Genomic DNA, 20,000 nt, shown 5'->3' with positions numbered 1-20,000 from the left:
TGACGGAGGACGATATCACAATATATTAAAACTCCACAATACAATTATCGTGTTTTTATCACGATAAACGACAATATCGCGTATCGTCCCATCCCTAATATGTACACTCTGTGACCTTTGAACTTGTATCAGACCATGACTGCCCTAGCTCATCAAACCTCTGCTGCACCTGCGATGGATAGCGACTCAGAGGTTGAGACTGTTTGGGTTACTTTGAAAAGAGACATCGTTGCTTTCACAATTACAAATATTGAGAGAGCACAACGTTATGATTGTTGATGGATGACTCATAGAAATATTCCATGGTGTTGAATTGTAATGTTACAGCAGATCTAAATGATAACGATTACATGTTTGAGCAAATAATCTACATTATCCATAGACAAGGCTTTTATTTGAGGAGGGTTGAGGACCTTGCCTGCTTCCAAGCAGCGTACGTGGTGCGTTTTTCTAAAGTAGGTGTAACAAACAATGCTGGTGCTTACAATAAGTATGCTATTTACTGTATGAAAACAGGCAACACAAAAACCTGCATAAAATAACATTATCATGATAGTTTTTACATAGAATTGGTAAACCTATAAATGTGAGAAAAGCCTGACTAAGTTATACTTATACCATACTGTTTATTACTCTATATCAGGGGTTTTCAAAGTGGGTGAGGGGAACCCTGGGGTGCCGTGACAGCAGTCCAAGGGTACCGCGAGATCATTTGATAATAGTTGGAATTTATTTGGACACTTAAAAAATATATTTAGTATCATCTTAAACTTAAATACAACATTATTTTCAGTCAGTTCTAACCAACATGTCTATTATCTCAACGTTTTCCTTGCAACAAAATCACTAAAATATGCCTCGGATGAAAGATACATTTCTAGGGGTGCCTTGAGCCCAAAAAGTTTGGGAACCCCTGCTCTATATTATGCGACAGAAGGTTGCATTTACCATGACACAACGTGTCTATGGGTTTGCCGCTCTGACATCATGCTCTGATGTCACACTCTGGCTTTACTGTGATGTCACACTAACAGAATCCCTTTTATGCCCATATATGGAGTTCCCTGATGTCATCAATATTAATGATGCCTTGTTAGAGAGATCCCTGTGATGCCAGGTTAAACAAATCCCTTTTATGCCCATATATGGACATATGGAGATCCCTGTGATGCCAGGGGAACAAATCCCTTTTATGCCCATATATGTAGATCCCTGAAGTCCACATCCCTGATGTACACATCACTATGGAGCAAATCTCGCCCTTTAGGGCGAGGTCGCTTGTCGCCCTGAGGCATCTTACTATTATAGAATATACTACAGTATATATATATATATCAGCCTATTGTTTTTTTGTGACCATAACCTGAATATTAACTCTCTCTTTCTCTAAACCTACAGTATATACAGTAGCTACTAGCTATAACGACACAGCATACAACTTTTTCACTTTAAGTAAAGCCATCAGCCATCTCTCTTAGGATCAGTATAAAACCGTTACGCATACTGTATGTACAGAGTTTCACGTTCACTCGACATCTAAAACCACACATTATAGGCAGAGGTGCTTATAATACACAAACACGTGCACATAAATATACACTCAAACTAAACCAGAACCACCGCAACAGGCCCCCGACCCAGCACATACACATGCACGCACACACACACACGCGCACACACAAGCACACGCACACACACACACACACACACACACGCACACACACACACACACACACACACACACACACACACACACACCATTGTCAGACTTCAACTGCCTTTGTAAGTCTGAACACAGGGAGCGATGGGGGGGTGGGGGGGGACTGGAAGAGAGAGAGAGAGAGAGAGAGAGAGAGAGAGAGAGAGAGAGAGAGAGAGAGAGAGAGAGAGAGAGAGAGCGCACAGCAGACCAAAAACACCTTATCCGCCTGTTTGAGTCTCTGTCCTGACCGCAGAGCCATGGTTTACAGTCTCCACAGGCAGCCAGACACTGAGCGCCGGCGCCCCTGCCCCCCCCCTCCTCCCCCTCTCCGCCCTTCCTCTGCTCTACCTCCCTGCCTCTCCCCCTCCACGGAGCCTCTCTGAGTACCCAGGGGCTGGGGGGAGGGAGAGAGAGAGAGAGAGAGAGACGGAGAGAGAGAGAGAGAGAGAGAGACGGAGAGAGAGAGAGAGAGAGACGGAGAGAGAGAGAGAGAGGGAGGCAGCCCTCCTGTCTGTCCCTCAGATTTAATTAACGGCCCACTCTGGCGCAGAGACGACCCAGCAAGCCTGTTTCCCTTTCCTCCTGACCCACACACACACGCGCGCACGCGAGGCGAGCGCATGCAAACACACACACACTCACACACGCGCACATACACACGCACGCACACACAAACACTTCTGTCGCCCCGTCGCCAAAGCCTCCGTCTGCCCTCCCCTGATACCGGCACCACACACTCATTCATCTCTCCTTCTCCTCCTCCTCGCGTGTTCCAAACTTTTCTTCCGTCGCCACTTTAACTCTCTCGCTCACCCCTCCCTCTCTCTTTTCCTCTCTTTCTCTTCCTCTTTTCCTCTGTTTCTTTCTTACCATCTTTCTGTCTCACACTCTCTCTCCTTCCCCCTGTCTGTCTGTCTCTTTCTCTCGCTCTCTCTCGTTCTCTCTGTGTGTCTTTCTTTCTCCCTCTCCTATCCATTCCGCTAACCACAGCTCAGCGGTAGAAGTTAAACACTTGGAGAGGGTAAGTCAAATAGAGGAGTTGACAGACAGCGCAGAGTAAACACAATATCGTAGACGGCAGCAGTCTCTGTGCGTCTGCTGTCGGATCCACCTTGAAGACAAATATCTGCCAGTCCACTCCATTCAGAGTTCCTATATACAGTACATTAGGGCCTATGTGTTTTTGATGCCAGACCTCGAACACGTCGCTGTGCTAAGACTGGTCGCGTGATGCCACGGCGTGTACCCAAATGGCTACTTTGCATAACAGGTTTACGAGCGAGTGTGCAAATGCATCCTCACTCCTCGCATACACAATGGTAGAGTTGATTTTGTCGACCAAATCTATGACGAAAAATGTTCATCAACTACCTTTTTTTACTGACGAACTATAGACTAAAATGTTTTTGGGCGGGCGCTCTGAAAGTAGCTCGGCTATTTTCAGCATGCAACCAAGTGTAAAATCTGCCGCTTCGACACCATCAAGGCCTGCTAAAATGATGATTATGATATATATATATATATATATATTTAGTCGACTGAAACTAGACTAAAACTAAAACATTTCAAATATGACTAAAACTAAATGACATTTTATTCAAAAGACTATGACTAAAACTAGATCAAAATGTGCTGTCAAAATCAACACTAATACACCGTAAGCAACGCAGCATCTGGGCTTCAGCTGGCCGCTGCTGCCAGCGTCCTCCTATCTGCACGCAACAATACCTCAGCCACCGCCGAAGAGGAAGATACTCGTTCGCAGCAAACTTTTAGTTTCTGCTGCTGTATAATCCACGTCATTCCTTGACAAGATTTACAAAGACGTTAAAATAGCGTTCCGCCAATAAAAAGAACAACACCCCTGAGGATAGTAACTGCTGCACAAATAGAGATGGTGATAATATGCTACGTGCTAATTATTTAAAGCTGTACTAAACCATTTTATGAAAAAAAAGTGAAAATGTATAAGATCAGCCCATCGCCCCTAATTAAAAGGTTGTATTTTTACCGCAGTGAGTTTTCGTGGTCTGGCATGACCTAGCCTCGGATTAAGACTGGCATAGATTTATTTGATCGATTCTGACATTTGTGTATCTGTGATAGTCTTGGTGACTTTCCCCAAATAGTGTTTTATCTCCATAAATGTACAAATTCTAAATATACAATGCTTACCCAAAAGCCATGGATGTTATCCAACCATACAGACTCTTTGTGTTCCCTAATATTTTATAATAAAGCAGTGTTTTAATCACATCTGTGCCATTGAGCTATATATTATATCAATGTACCAGACGTTGTGGTGCAGCAGGTAAAAGCCGGTATTACACTCGATGGAAACAAGGAAATACAATGGCATTTAGGCACAGATGGGATTGAAACACTTCTTCATTAAACAATAAGGAATATTACGGAACGCTAAGAAAATATCGGGTAACATGCGTGGCTTTGGGATAAGCACTTAATGTTTAGAATCTGCAAATTTATGGAGATGTATGGGCCTTAAACACAGAACTCCAAACACTGTTTATGGAAACAGTTACCTCGGGCTGCCACTTGAGGCCACCAACGTACGCAATGTGTGAAAACTCCGGTGCAGCTTTAATGCTCTAGCATACGAAAAATAGCTAGAGTCTAGCTAATGTTCATACATTGTTTTATCACATGTTTATTATATTCATATTTCTATATTGCTGTATTTATTTATATAATTCATTAATTAATTGCACAAATAAAGGCCAGTTAGCCTCCCATTGGGTCAAGTGTTTATGCCCTGGCCCTCTTCAACCTCTCTCACCTCTGTTTGAACCTGTGTGGGTTTTGGGTGCATGCAACCTGGTGTTGTTGTGTTTGAGTAATTGTGCAAGCATGTGAGCTTGTGAACGCTCGCGCACGCAGATTTTGTCTTTGCCTATGTTTGCGTACGTGTTTATTATTTGTAGGTGTGCGCGTGTGTGAGTCTAATTTCACTGGCAGACAGAAGAATTAAAGCCAGTGGCTGATGGGATTGGACTTGTTTACAGACACGGCGCAAGCCGCTTAAGCAGCCTGTTAAATCTCCCTTTAATGCTCAAACTGACAGATTTGAGAGCGTTGGACCTCCTCTGATACAGGACACACCGCACTCATCTGAAGCTCCATCCTTAGCTCCCATTCATCTGTTAGTGTCTTCATCCATTAAGGATGCCTATTCAACCACATGAACCCTACCGTCCATATTCTGGGGGCGAATATTCAGAGAAAATAGCGGGTCTACACGCTGAGAGCTTGTACATTGCCTATTTTTGGCGAAGATATTTAGTCTAGAGGGGAAAGAGGGGGCGCTTAATATAGACCACTTGGGGACTCTGGTCAACAAAGTATATAGGATTTGAAGTGTTTAATATCAGACATTTAGACTTGGGGGGACTTTTGGGGGAGATACACGCCTCAACCCGGGGCCTAAGACACTGGCTGGAACTGGCTGTTTAGCCACCTAATACGGCTGTAAGAAGACCCACCTCCCCACTCCACCCCGCCCTATGTTACCAAACTGACTGGTCTTGTTGGTGGGGCGAAATCCGACCCACACTGATGTCCGAGTCTCTGGCTGTAGCTGTTGTTTGTGCAGCTTAATAAGGCCGGCGAGACTGACACCAAGTTCCAACCCACCACCCATCTACTGTCCACCCTGCCCCGCGTGATATTAGCGGCACCGTATGCACAATTAATCTGCCAGACATGAGATCAGAGAGAGGGAGAGGGAGATTGGGGGGGAGGGTAAAGAGGTGTTGGGTCTCAGTTAAGAGAGGACAGGGTCATGACCTGGGCAGCAACAGGGCAAATTATTCATCCATTCATATTTAGGTTTTCTTTTTATGCTGCAACTAGAGATATATATTCTAGCTCAGTGTTTCTCAAACATTTACATTTCAAGGTCTCCCCTTAACTCTGACAGTGTACAAATGGAACCAAATGGGCATGTTAGGGTCAATTTGGTTCCATTTGTACACTGTTAGAGTTACAGACTTGTATGGGTCAATTTAGACCCCCATAAGTCCACAACTTTAAGAACCACTACTGTTCTAGCTCAGTAACCCAGGGAAGGTGTAATTCAAAACAAAACTGATTTATTAATTATTACTACTTAGTACCTTACTTGTTGTATAATAACTTTTATTACCATATTTATATTAGACCTTTTATTGTTTGCACAGTATGGCAGAGTCAGCCACACCAACATTTCACTGCACATCCTGCTAATAAAAAGCTTTAAGTTAACTTGGTGATTTGTTGTGCTTCTTGTTTAAATTTAATTTAATTTGTCTGTGTGGAGTGTATCCAATTTAATGTGATTCAGTCCACAGGCTAGAAGGTCAACACTGTATGTGTGGCTGTCTCAGATCGCTGAAAATATCTACACAATACCAAATTAATTCATATTGAATTGGTTTGTCTCCAATGCTCTAAATTTGCGAGACCACAGAGAAACACACAGAGAGATAGAATAAACCCAGTGACGCAGAAACACGACTCATTGATTAAGGTTAATTGCTGCATTCATAAAGGACAGTCTGTCTCGAGCGCTAAGTTTTACACCCATGTTTCTCTTTCGTGGGGTTTCACAAAAACAAAACAAGACAAAAATCCTGGAGAAGCTACAGGGTAAATATCTGTGACTGTGATGATACATTGACTGTGTTTCTGTCTATAAGCCTGTCAGCTTAGCAAACACACCATGGCTCCTTTACTCCCATAAAACTGGATTAATGGCAAACAAAGCTATTTATTCAGAGGTAATTTAAAGGGGGGGGGTTAAAGAAAACTCCTGGAGTGCGGTGGAGAATGTGAGAGGAACATTAAGTAATCATGTGAAGAACGACCTTCAGGAATAAGTAATATAAGCTTATAGCAATTTGGCAAATTCCCCCAATCAAACAAATTGGAGTAAATTAAAGACTTAATGCAATGTTTACATCTGTTGGAAAGGGGCGAGGGGAAAAGAAGGAAAAGAAAGAAAGAAAAACCTCTTGCACATAATTGTCTTCGCCTGCATTAAATACAACGAGGTACAATTGGGTTATTTTAAATCTGAGAGTGTAAAAGTGGACCACGGGTCTATTGTCACACTCTCAGAGTTAAAGTGAAACTCCCCAGTTTGACCGTGCACCCACCACCCACTCATGCAGATTTGTGTCCACACACAAACACACAGCACCAGTGTTTATCCTACCTGTGTGTCCTGTGCTGGTGCTGTGGTCGGAGACAGACTGGCCCTCGGGCATACCGTGTTGTCTTGTGTGGTGCAGATTGGAGATGATCGTAGAAAGGTCACTGTCACGACTGCACACGCACACGCACACGCACGCACACAAACACACACACCCACACACAGAGAGAGAGAGAGAGACACACAGAGTTAGCGGCAATCTTAAAGGCCTTGCATAAGTGACAGGGAAAAACACAGAGAGACAAAAGGACAATACAGACACACACAACTAACCGCAGAAATCCACTATCTTCACAGCATTGTGTCTACTGTATATGCTGAATGCACTATGCGACTATTATCAGCTGTACAGTAAGTGGCTGAGGTTCGATGTACAGTAATAGACTCTGACAGACTACTGTATCCAGCACTTTTGGGTCTCATCCCAGCTCATCATAACGCATCCATAACTCATAAGTAGTTTATCAGCTTAAAACCTTATTATGGCTCTATTTGTTTTCCTTTTTCTTTTGTTATCAATTCCCCAAATCAGCCCTGTGTGAGACAGACAGACAGACAGGCGGGTGAATAATGTGCTTTGATATAAATCAAGCCATCTTTAGATGGGTGTGGATAATAAGCGTGTTGAATGGAAGACAATAGATGCGGAACAGCGATTGCACAAAACCGATACATTTCATCAATATCACATGATGGATGATGAAAATTAATCAGCGGAGAAAAAAAGGACAGATTTACAGTATCTTTCACCTGAATGGGAAAACAACAGTCTAGCTAGACTCTCTGTCCCCCAGAACAACTGTCCCTGTCCTTCTGCAGCCAAGAACGAAAGACGAGGAGAACAAAAGACGAGGAAGATAAGAATAAAGAGGAGGAGGAGGAGTGGATCGGGAGGTTTAAAGATTAGCGGCAGATCTGGTTGGGGCCGCTGCGTTGCTCCACCAGTCCGGCACCCTCTCTCACCTCACCTCCACGATTGAACGCACACATAGAACACAACAACACAACTGTGTCATGGAGGTATTTCATTCACAATCTGATTAGCATGCTGATCGCATTAAAATGGCATAATGATGGAAAATAGGGCTTAAACGTTTGAGAGGGAGTGCTGGGTTCAGTCACAGTGTAATGGCCACCAGCTTGCGTGGTAAGGGAGAGAGTTACAGACGTCATTTGGGCAAGGTTTTGGCTCAACATAATGCTGTGGGTTTTCTTTTCTTTTTTGCACGTTGTCAAGTGTCTATTGTTGAATCAATGTGCCACCAGAATTACATCATGGAACATCCCAGAAGAAGGGGAGTTCATATCAGTTCACATACACTGTAATAGCAATTGTTTGTTACGGTATATTTCACCTCAGCGTGTGCTAGAATGGTTAAACTTTTCTCCGTGTTTATAGATTAGAAACACGTTCATACATGTCAGATTTATGCTTCTTGCGGGGTTAACAAATTGGGCAGTGTTAACTGGACTGCCGCTTTTAACTCTGGCACGTTTTATTGAAAACAGAGTCATCTATGAAGGGGGTCTGGTCTGGTGGTGTGACACGGCACAAGGCAGGAGGAGCTCTCCGGGACAGAAGCAGTGAATGGCTCTTATACGCCACCACTATGACGAGGCCACACTGTTTGCGGCTGCTGGATTTGGGTTTTTTACAGCCCCATGATTACAGGCTCCGGCTGTAATGTCAGGCTGTCGCCCGCCAAGCTGTTTTCCACACGCTAACAGCACAGATGCAGGCAAATGTAGCGGGGAGGGGGCTGACGCTGACTGTGTCGGCTACGGCAGTCACCTCTCAGTCACAGAGAACCGATGACTCCGAAGAAAAGACGCAGACAAAACAGTCACGACTCGTTGCTAAGCGCGGAGACGCTTGATTTGACCGTGACTGCAAACTTTTTGGGGGAATAATGACAGACTTCTGTTAGGAGGCAAGTTGCTAAAATTAGTAGCTTGCTATCCCTGAACGCCCGACGAGGCTCTCCAAGAGAGAAAAAAAAAGAAACGAGGAGACCCTGAGAGTGTGTCTTTGATTGTGTCTGAGGATAATAATGGATAATAATGGTATTTGCATCAGTCTAATAAAAACACATACATACGCACACGCACACGCACACGCACACGCACACACACACACACACACACACACACACACACACACACACACACACACGATACCACTGCAACATACAGTAGGAACTACACACAGTCTGAGAGACCTACACAGTAACCACTTCCCCATAACCATAGCCTCTGCCCATCACTCCAAGACGATTCTCCTAATACTGCACTGAACTTCTCGGAGAGGCTATGTGGTTATTATCCCACAGCAAAGTGGCCACTCTAAGCCACGAGCGGCAAGGACATTGTTAGCGGGGGTAATTAGTGCTCTTTTCCTGGGCTGTCCCGTCTTGGCCTGGCTAATGACGAGTGCCCAGCCCCCACTCCCCCTCTCTCATCTCTCCCTCTCTGTCATCATCCTTCCCCCTCCCTCCCTCCCTCCCTCCCCAAAACGTCCAAGGTCGCACTACTAACCCTGAAAGACGGGGGAGACAGAGTGGGCACGGCGACGTTTAAGACCAGGTTGCCTGAGTCAGCGGTCCCTGAGGCGAGGTTTTATCTGGGCAGAGGGGAGGGGGCCTGAGCATGGAGGGTGAAGACCTTGTGGGTGGGGGCTAGGTAATATACTGTGGCCGTTGGGCCCCCCTGATAGCTAAGAAGGACATGAGCCTTCTTATCATCTAGGTGCACGCCGGAGACAATCATCTCATCCCCGGCTCATCCCTAAACTGGTGAATACCTCCTCCCAGCCCCCGCCATCCCTCGTCCGCGGTGCAGACGTTCTGACCCAGATATTGGGATGATTAGTACGGCGCTAATACCCCAAAGTCTGCCATGGACACTCCTGGTGTCCTGCTGTACACTAGTGATGTCATGATGTTCTCATAGGTAACTGCATTTATTATTGCTGTTCTTTTGCCTACTGTACTTCCTCTGCTATGCACCAAAGTGATGTACAGTTGGGAAATGGGTAAAATACCAGTAGTCCCATTGTCCCAAATGTGATTTTTCCAGCTTTTAATGCCTTGTGGAGGTTTATTGTTACAATTCTAACTTGTAGAGAAATTCTGCTTTTGTGCCGGATGCAGAGCCCGGCCAAAATGAGTTCATGTCACTTATTGACTGACCGACTGACTGGCTGAAACAAGCATGTATGACTTTGTTATCTGTTCTCTACACATGCAGGGTACAGTGTACACCACATGATGTATAGACTGAGTGACGGAGTTGAAGTTATAGCTTTGGTTGGCCAGTTGGCCTAACAAACTAGTCAATAACACTGTAATTCATCCCTCCAGGCTATGGGATCATGTAGTCTATACTTGGTTGGCCTAACAACAAACTAGCCAATTGCAGAGCAAGACAGCTTGTCTATGTCACCTACACAGTCCAACAACGACTATTTTGAATTACATTTTAGGCAACAAATATGCAGTTGCACAGTCTTGAATAACGTCACCTGTACAATGATGACTAGTTTAAATGTTTGTCTGAAGGTTTGAGATTCCAGAGAACATGGTAACTACCCTGTCACATTCAACAACTTGATTGGTTACCACCCATACTCTACAGGCCGAATGGCCCCACTATACCTGTAATATCCATCATTTCAAATTAAAAGCTCTCCAGTTAAACCCTGGCCAGTTTCCCTTCCCATTTATTGGCATACTCAAAGCAGTACTCTGTTAAGACATACTGTATACTCATCATAATTCACCAAAGCATATCCCCACTGTTCTGGCTTAAGTGAAGCAGTGACTGTAATGGACACTTTATTCGTTTTTACTTCTGTATACCGTTGCTCTGTATTGTTGATGCTTTTCCTTTTTGCCTTGTATTGCTGTACACAACAGTACTTTGTCTTTCCCTTACTCTTTAGCTGTAACTCTGTAACCTTAACACCTCTGGGCGACTGAAGTCTACCTACCTACCTACCTACCTACCTACCTACCTACCTACCTACCTATCCAATCTAGTTTATTCATTGGTAGAACTTTAAATTTAACCTCAGTTGCTGCCACTAAGGAGGCTTTCCAGTGACGCTGTTGGAACGTTCATTGAGGAAAGGTTGAGGCCCCCTCTACCCTTCAGCGTTCAAAACAGTCCAAGTGACACGAAAAGCCTCTTTTGCTGGCAAGGGAACAGGTTTACAGAGCACGGCCCGCTGTGCCCCACTGAGACTTTGGCAAGAGACGCTAAGGTACCAGGCCTGGAGGTCACAAGGTGAGTTGGCACAAGCTGGCTGCCTGGGCCACCCTGACGCCATGTCTCACACCACCACTGGGAAAGTGCTGGCAGACAGACAGACAGCGGGTCCTGGGGGTGAGGAGTGAAGGGGCCAGCGACGGGGGAAGAGAGAAAGAGACCGAGGCAGACAGAGAGACAGAGGGACAGAGACAAAGAGAGAGAGAGAGAGAGAGAGAGAGAGAGAGAGAGAGCAGGGGAGAAGAAGTGAGTTACAGAAAGCGAGAAAGTGTGAGAGAAGGGAGATAGAGAAAGAGGACACAAACTGTGCCTAACATCTGGTGCTCGCAGGTAGAAGGACCCTCCTCTACCCCCAAGACAATAGACGGACCACACAGCCTCTTCCAAGCCTGCACAGGTGGCCCACAGCGCTGGCTCCAGCAATATTCAAATTCTACCAGGCAATATGTAATATTCAACAACCACAGCACAGTAAGACGTGGACTTGGGCAAGAACGCAGAGAAAGAAGGAGAGGGAATTGGCAGTGTGTATAGCTTCTCCTATCCTTTTGTAAAGAAAAGACAATAAAATGTCAAGAGTTTCGTGTTTAGGGAAAAATATGCAACATGTGAGGAAAGGCAGAGCTCAAAGCAGGGAATATGGATCTATATACATTCTATGTTTTGTCTGCTTCCTGTGGACAAAGGAAGACACCATTCTCATGCTGCTCACAGTTGGATCGAAAAGCAGGCTGCCACTGGGATCCCGGCAAGCAGAGGGAGTAATGAATAAATACAGAAATAGATACATAAATAAGTAAGACTAGCCGGGCTCCTCTTGGGCTTCTCCTTGTTGTTCCTCCGCTCTACAAGCTGATGTGAGGTCGATAAGGTAGCCGAGGGAGAGGAGAAACGTACAATGGAAATGAAATATACAGTGGGTCGGCCATGTTGCGTGCAAGTCCTCTCCCAGTGTAGCCATGAATTTGCTGCTTGGCGTTAATTCTTGTGTGCCGTCTCACACAGCCGGCTCTCGTCCTTACTGTATGATTTCTGTCGCTAAATTCTGCTTCAAGTCAGATTGGGCATAGTTATCCTGTTTGAAAGGTTGCAATGTCTTTCTGTGTACACAATCACATTTATGTGTTGTTTTGTACAAACAGCATTCTGGTTGAGACATCACGGAAATGATACAGGCTCATCCTCATGGATTGTTGATATCATCTTTTGAACAAAATGGTAACACAAGACAAATGTTGCTCTTCTGGAAACTTCTCATTTTAAACCAGCACCAGCTCGCCTCTGCTACAAAACTGCATCTTTTGTTGATATCGTCTTTTGACAGGAAGACATAGTAAATAGATGCAATATTGTGTTCTGTGCATATGGAAACTATGAACATCTTACGTCAAGCGACACCAAATCGGCCACTAAATTGTTGTAGCTGTGTTACCATGGAAAACCAAAGTAAACAATGGCAAGCATTTGTGAAGCAACAAAAAGAGCAAAAAAAACCTTCTAGAAAGCTCTTAAACTTCCAAGCTCAAATTAGCACTTTGGAGGGCAGCAATTTCCAGGAGTTTCTCACTGTCCATGATGCTCTTCCTGGCAAATGGCAACAGCATAGTTGTTCAATAAAGCCAGAGGAGGAAATGTCAAGTACAATAGACGTTCAGAAGCTTGACTCATTCATCAGCCCCGTTCCCGTCTATCTGGCTTCTCTGTGGTAATCTCTCAGACTGAGCACAACACACCCATTAACAATATGTGCCGATGCAGATCTAGATACAGCACATAAAGGAGCTAACATATCTATATAGAAAGGTGAATGTTAAAGTGAAACTCCAAAAGCACGCCAATACATCAAGCAGTCAATTGGCATTGACATCAGACTTAGAGCAGCTTGTCCTTTCTTGTCAGAATCTATATACACAGAGAATATTCTATCATCTCCAGTTTTACAGATAGTCACCTCCTCAACATGAGCCTCCATCAAACATGATCCTATACTGCAAGAGTTCCAGTCCATAACCAGACACTATAACTTTATATAATACAACTTTCATGGTAAGACAAAGAAATAGTGACCCTTAAAATCCTATTGTATAATACAGTACAGTATACTGTACAGCACATCCCAGAGCTTTGGGATGTGGATTCTTTTCCAGCTCTACTCCCTACTGAGAGGCTGTTCATAGCACAGGACTGTCTTTGAATAAACAGACCCAGTATTAGCTATATCTGGTTAGAGTATGGAAACCAAGTGGCTTGATTCGGTTTACAGTATCTTCTTTGCCTATATGGAAGGCAAAAGTTATGTAGCCCATATGACGTCTCTCCTCCTCCTGCCATCTAAACAGGGACCCCCAAATAGCCATATCCTCTGGCTGCGGCCCCTCTACTCCAAAATGGCTTTAGAAAAGCTTTAGAAAATTGGCTATTTTAGAGAAAGTGTGAAAATGTTTGAAAATGTTGCGACAATAATGTGTCAATAATGACATGCCCAAAATAGGCTTACCAGGCCAAAAGTGGTTTAACTAGCACATTATTAATATTAATTAATTACCTCTCCTGGCACCACCTCAGGGGGCATTCCAGCCTTATGTGGCCCCCAGTTTGAAAAACTGCGATCTAAAATACTAAATGTTACAACATTACATACTGTACTGTACAGCATATTTCCACACAATTGATAGATTGGCAGAATCTGTCTCTGTAAAAATAATGAACAACCATTCATAATATTGCATGACTAAGAGTCAGGGAAAATGCCTTATTTTGGCGGTGGCTTGTGTGTTACTTTATTTCCTTTTTACCTAGAGGGTGGTGCCATCTGAAAGGCAGACGTCAGCAGGTGTACGTTTTAAAATCCATGGTGGTTGCTTGGTAATTACCCAGACTCTCAGTCAGCACTTTTCAATCAAAGCCTTGTTATCTACAGCCAACTGAAACAAACACTCAGGTAGACTTGCCCTTGAGTAAGACACTAAAGCCATCAGTTATCATCAGTTACCGCCATCAAATATTTAGATGAATTCCATTAATCAGACTATAAATGTTAAGTTTAAGTGTAAATTCAAAAAGGTTTCTCAACATTTTTATTCACAACACATCGCATCGGGACACATTGTGAGCATGTAGATCTGCTATTTTCTACATTTTCTTTGAAACAACTTAGCAGGGTTAAAGTTGTTAAAGAACAGTGCCAGCTACTGTACCCTCACAGTCAATTCTTATACACAGCCCAAAATTGCAATGTGATTTTGAATCCCTCTAGGGTTCAACCAGGTACTGTGTTCCCTTCACGTGTCACTGAAATTGACAAAAAGTACATGAAGAGAGTGTCCGTGTACGTCCCTTTATGATGTAGTTATGACAGTAGAAAGGCCGTCTCCATGACTTTCTGTTGGGTCATTACTGAGGCTCAGGACGTGGCTTGGCTCTGCTTCAGCTGGGAGCCGCTGTGCGCTGACTCAGCAGGAGAAATGCTCGCTCGTAGAAGGCCTACTAAACTAATCGCCCGTAAAGCTGGTGGCCATTAACATTAATCAGGTTAAAAGATGTAGCGGACAGGGCTTATAATGAACTTGACAGGGCATCCTCAAGGATGATGAGCTATACGAAGACGCCGCTTGTCGACACCGACGCTGGCAGAACCTGTGTCGAATGCAAAGCCAGCGGGAGAGGACTTAAGCTAACCCCAATACAGTGTGTTACACAAAGGCGCCTTTAACACCGGGGTTGAACCGGTTCAGTTCTTTTTTCCTGCCTAATATTGAACCAAAGCAGAACCCTAAAACTTGGTTTGGAACTGGAACCAAAAAATGGACGCCGGTTCCGTGAAAGCACCAAGGTTCCAAGAATCTAGAAAACCGAACTTGTTCCAGAACCAAAGTTCTTTTGGTGGAAAAGAGGCCAAAGTGACGAGAGAAGCTTCTGTTGGTGTTGTTGTGGTGTGCAGGATATCAGAAAGATGAAGAAGGCTAATGCATTTATCACATAGCTGTACCTCCAACGAGTGACTCTTGGTTGAGTATCATGTCGTGCACCGGAGAAGGCAGATCTACAAGCTCACAACAAGGTGCAACATTATCCGTGGTGAGCTTGTAGATTGTCTATTTTCGGTGCACGACACCGGCATGCAACGTATTACTCAAGCTTTACTGGTCATTTGCTCCACAATTTGCATTTTCACATTGTTATAAAATACGATTATGAACCAATAACTGCCACATGTTGGTGTGGTGTCCTAAATACGTCAGGTTGTGACTTACGAAACAGAACAAATTGCATTGACCAAGAGAGTGTGAAACACCGCTTCCGCCACACAGTAAAACCCTCAATAATTCATCCATTTGCAACTCAAAAATGTACATTTGTATATACGGTAAACTCTCATAGAGTTAAATTAGCACTCACAGACACAGCCAGCCACGCTGTATTTTTCACCATCCACTGGCCAAATCCAATTTGATAAGACCCCTCTACGACTCACTTACGAAGCCTGCGGTCAATGGAAATCACATTTCCGTGATTGGACATCCCATTATCCCCGTTCCTCTCAGTGCGCCGCCGCCCGCCCCGCGCTGCATGGGCGGGGAATAAAGCGGGCAGGGGGGGGCCCAGACGGATGCCCGGGACAGACCGGAGCTGCTGCGGCTCCAGCAAGTCCGCCGCCTTTCAAAGGGGGTAAAAGCCTGACATATTAGTCATAAGTGTTCTTTAAATTCATTATCGTCTTAGCGCGCTGGCGGCACAAGTGTCAGGGGGAGGGGAAGCCCTGTCTCAAACAAGGTTAGTGGATCCATTTAAAGGCCTCACAGTTGCCGCGCTGTCCTCTGTGTCACACGCCAGCCTCGAGACATGAAAAACATCCCCCTGCTGTAATGAGGTTGCACAAGCTGCTTATAATGCAGCGGGGGGATTTTCAGAGGTTAATCAATGAACAGATTCTGCATTATGTTTCATCCCCCCACCTCCCCCCAAGTATACTCTGCCTGCTTTCTGAGTCAAAGGATTCTGTTTATGTTGCCCCGCGTGCAAGTAAACACATACTGTACTGTAGCATGCCAGGTGATGGAAGACAAAGACGTTTCACATGGATCAAAGGGCTAATGGGAAGGGGAGAGGGATTTTGTTTTTATATGGTATTAATTTGAATTGTTTTCATTTGTATTTGTAGCAAATGCAAAAAATGCAATACCATCAGAGTAAGCCAGAAAGAGCTGTCAACAATGAAACTCATTTCACTCATTTTAATGCGGTGACCTCGCCATAACCCTGCCTGTACAGTATACAGTATATGAGCTTGCTGTGTGCATGGCGTGTGTGTGTGTGCATGTGTGTGCGTGCGTGCGTGTGTCCATCTTTCTGCATCAAGCCAGATGTGCCATGACTTGGCAGGAATAACATAAACCAGCAACACAATTAACACAAAACATAGCTCACCAAAACAATTAACATGTCATACAGTAGCTTAGAACACCTGGGTAGCTCTACTGTACATCATCAAACAAACCAAATCATGAGCTTTCATGACCTTTAATGTAAAAAACTTATATATTGGACCATTCTTATGGATTCCATGTTATATTTGACATGCAATTTGACATGTTTCCATCCAGTGTTTTTTTCTTATCTCTCTTCTCCCTTCTCACGAACAACACAAAATGATTGAATACACTTTTTTACACCTGTAAACACTCATCAGGACTTGTACGTCCTGACGAAGATCACTGATCAAAACGTTGACTGTGTTTGTAGCATTACCAGTGTGTAGAGATGGGATTTATGTCTCTTTGAAGTGAGCCGGATCTCTAGGATCCGTTCCCTTCAAAGAGCCGTTTAAAAAGACACATTTTAGTTACTAGTTACCGTACTTTGTAGATTTTTATTATAATTACAAATCACTTCAACCCTCATATATACATTTCCGCCATTTGAAAATAGACGATCTACAAGCTCACAATGCGTCGCGTTGCGACGCATTGTGAGCTTGTGGATCTGCTATTTTCAATTTATTTTTCTACATTTTATTCACTGGAAAACCTGTGAAATTGGTACTTTAAGTACATTTTGATACAGGCACTTTTGTACTTTTACTCAACGAACATTTTACTTTTACTTGTAACAGAGTTTTTCTACATTGAAGTATTGATACTTTTACTCAAGTAAAGAATTGACTCCCCCTCATCAGGAGGAAAAAAAATAGAAAAAAGGAACGGCTCCCTACTGCAAACCATCGTTCATTTCAAAGAGCCGTTCGTTGGCGAACGTCCCATCTCTACCAGTGTGCAGATTTTATTTCTTCTCATATAGAAGTAAGGGCCATAGGATCCTCACCTCTTTCTCATGATACTGTAATGCAGCTCATCCTCCTGCTTGATGTGGGCATGGTCTCCGCTGGCCCGCTCGCTGCCCTCGCTGTCGTCACTGCTGAAAATGGAGGCCAGCTCCTTCTTGGGCACGCGGTTCGGGGGCAGGGGGATGGTGCGCTTCTCTGCCAAGCGCCCACGGTTCTGCACAACAAGCCACAGGAAGAAAAGGGGGACATTTTAGGAACAACAGTTCTCAGCTATATCAGCATGCAGTGAAATATCTAGTTTAATTCAGAGAGTGCAATTACCATTTGTACACTCTAAATCAGGGGTCTTCAACGTTTTCAGGCCAAGGACCCCTTAGTTGAGAGAGAGATGAAGTAGGGACCCCCACAACCTTTTCATAGATTCCATATAGTTTCATCGTTTGACAGCACAATCATCAGTTTATTTTGGATTCATGTCAATTTGTGTTTTCAGATATTTAACCACTAGAGCCATCATTACCTAATAAACTTGACCTTTTACTCTGAACTTGGTCTGTACTTTGGTCTGCTCTACAAGCTCACGACGCCTCATGCTGCGAGGCATTGTGAGCTTGCAGATCTGCTGTTTTTGGCTACAGTTCTCAGAACATGGACACTAGGGTTCAAGTTGTTAATATAAAAAGGATTGGAAGATTTGGAGGACCCCATGTAGTAACTCTGAGGACCGCCTCGGGGTCCCGGAACCCCTGTTGAAGACCCCTGCTCTAAATTCTAACTCTTGCTTAACATAGCCCAGAGATGGTGATCGAGAGAACTGTGTACAGCTTTGGAATGGAAATTTACGGCCCACTGGGTCCGCGGTGTCCACCATATTAAACATCACTCACACTGGGTGGTCAGAGAGGATTAATGTCATCCGTGCTAGTTGAAGTATTTCACACAAGTATAATATTGAGGATCAATTAATGTACTCAATTACATTTGTTCATATGAAAATGTGTAACTGAGACAACATGTTTTGCTGACTCAGGCAACCAAAGGTACACCCAAATGTACGGGTCCATTTCATTCCATTTTTACACCCTCAGAGGAAACTTACCACAGAGGGTTGTACTGTGTCCAACACTGCCAACAGTGAATTGTGGTATCAAATCACCAAGTAAACTTTTTCTATTGTGTAATAATGGCCAAATAAAACCCACAATCACCCTGACAGGGAGATGATCTGGGGTCGTGCTTTAAGGAGGGGAGGGGGGCACAGAGTTCCCAGGAGCACTAGGAGGGGTACAAGGGATGAGAAGAGGAGGAGTGTGGCCTCAGGGGCTTTAGGAAGTGAAGCTGGGCGACCTTTAATGTGACCTGAAGAGGTCACTGCAGATTAACATGGCCCTATCAGAGACACAACTGGATGGAATGATGCAGAGAAAGGAGGGGGGAGTGAGTGAGAGGAGATAGGAGCACGAGAGAGTGAAAGTAAGGGGTATGGAAGGGCAGGAGAGGAGAGAGGAGAAAAAAGGGAGAAACTGAAAAGGAGAACTTGAACAAAATGTGGAGAAAAGTGGAGGGAGGAATGGAAGGAGAAAGATGGGGGGGGGGGGGGGGGAATTAAAGGCCTAATGGAGAGAGAGACAGAAAGAGCGGAGAGAGAGGGGACGTGGAAGGAAGGGAAATAATCAGCACAAAAAGAGATCAAATCGTCACTGTCGGGCAGAAACCTTGTATCTCCATGTTTCAAGTCTGTATGTTTTTTCACAGAGTAAAGCCCTGCTTCATCATACAAGGCTGTCGCACAAAAGTAGTGAAAACAGCCGATCTACAAGCACACAACGCCTCGCGGTGTGAGGCGTTGTGTGCTTGTAGATCGGCTATTTTCACTAGTTTAGTTGATTTTCAAAACGATAAATACAAAACGAAAGGTCTTGGACATACAAGGTTTCCACCCGACGCCGACGAAATATAGAAATGAAAGAGACTGTGGTGGGCCAAACATGAGAGAGGGAGGGAGAGAGAGAGAGAGGGGGAGGGAGAGAAAGAGTGCAAGAGAACGAGAGAGACACCCACAGAGGGAAGGTCTGTCCACTAGAGTAGAGTGGACTTCACTTTGAAACCCCCCCCCAGTCCATCTCTCTTCCCTCTCTCCCCTCTCCCATGTCTGGGCTGTGATTCCCGGACGCCTCCAGGCCCTGCAGCGATCCCTTCTACCACACGCAAACCTCGCTTCCCTGCCCCTCCCCCCCCTCGCTCCGCTCCCTCGCTCCTCTCCTGCCAATCCCAGGAGGGTGGGGGCAGCTTGAGTGGCAGGCAGGGGCAAGACGAGGAGGGGAGGGGAGGGTTTTTGGTTGGAGGTGGAGGGGTGGGGTGGGGCGCTGTGGGTGGGGGTGGGTGGTGGGGGGGGGGGTGGGGGGGTGAGGTAGGCTTGTAGCCAAAAGGCAAACAGGTGCAGCCCCTCTGGAAGTCTTTCAAGTGGCAGACTTAAAAAAAAAAGAAAAAAAAAGTTGGGAGGAGGGGGATGAAAACATCCCTCTAGGATGAGCAGGCTG

The 20,000-nt window shown here is 44.7% G+C and overlaps 2 protein-coding genes across 2 annotated transcripts in view; both read right to left on the bottom strand.

Annotated features, from left to right (window-relative positions):
• The window catches only part of samd11 (sterile alpha motif domain containing 11), a gene marked incomplete at its 5' end in the record, with an annotated part of 72,591 nt that extends 54,215 nt beyond the window's left edge, over positions 1-18,376 (bottom strand). Inside the window, 3 exons of the mRNA XM_080732662.1 lie at positions 6,915-7,024; positions 17,499-17,674; positions 18,350-18,376. Coding sequence (XP_080588788.1) covers positions 6,915-7,024; positions 17,499-17,674; positions 18,350-18,376 — 313 coding nt within the window. The remainder of the gene's footprint in view (positions 1-6,914; positions 7,025-17,498; positions 17,675-18,349) is intronic.
• Positions 18,377-18,664: 288 nt separating this feature from the next.
• The window catches only part of noc2l (NOC2-like nucleolar associated transcriptional repressor), a gene marked incomplete at its 3' end in the record, with an annotated part of 28,647 nt that continues 27,311 nt past the window's right edge, over positions 18,665-20,000 (bottom strand). Inside the window, exons 19-20 of the mRNA XM_080732661.1 lie at positions 19,674-19,826; positions 18,665-18,735 (exon numbers count right to left, since the gene is read on the bottom strand). Coding sequence (XP_080588787.1) covers positions 18,665-18,735; positions 19,674-19,826 — 224 coding nt within the window. The remainder of the gene's footprint in view (positions 18,736-19,673; positions 19,827-20,000) is intronic.

Source organism: Nannobrachium achirus (assembly GCF_963921795.1).
Source record: "Nannobrachium achirus genome assembly, chromosome: 9".
Classification (NCBI taxonomy): domain Eukaryota; kingdom Metazoa; phylum Chordata; class Actinopteri; order Myctophiformes; family Myctophidae; genus Nannobrachium; species Nannobrachium achirus.
This window is presented reverse-complemented; position numbering and strand designations above follow the sequence as displayed.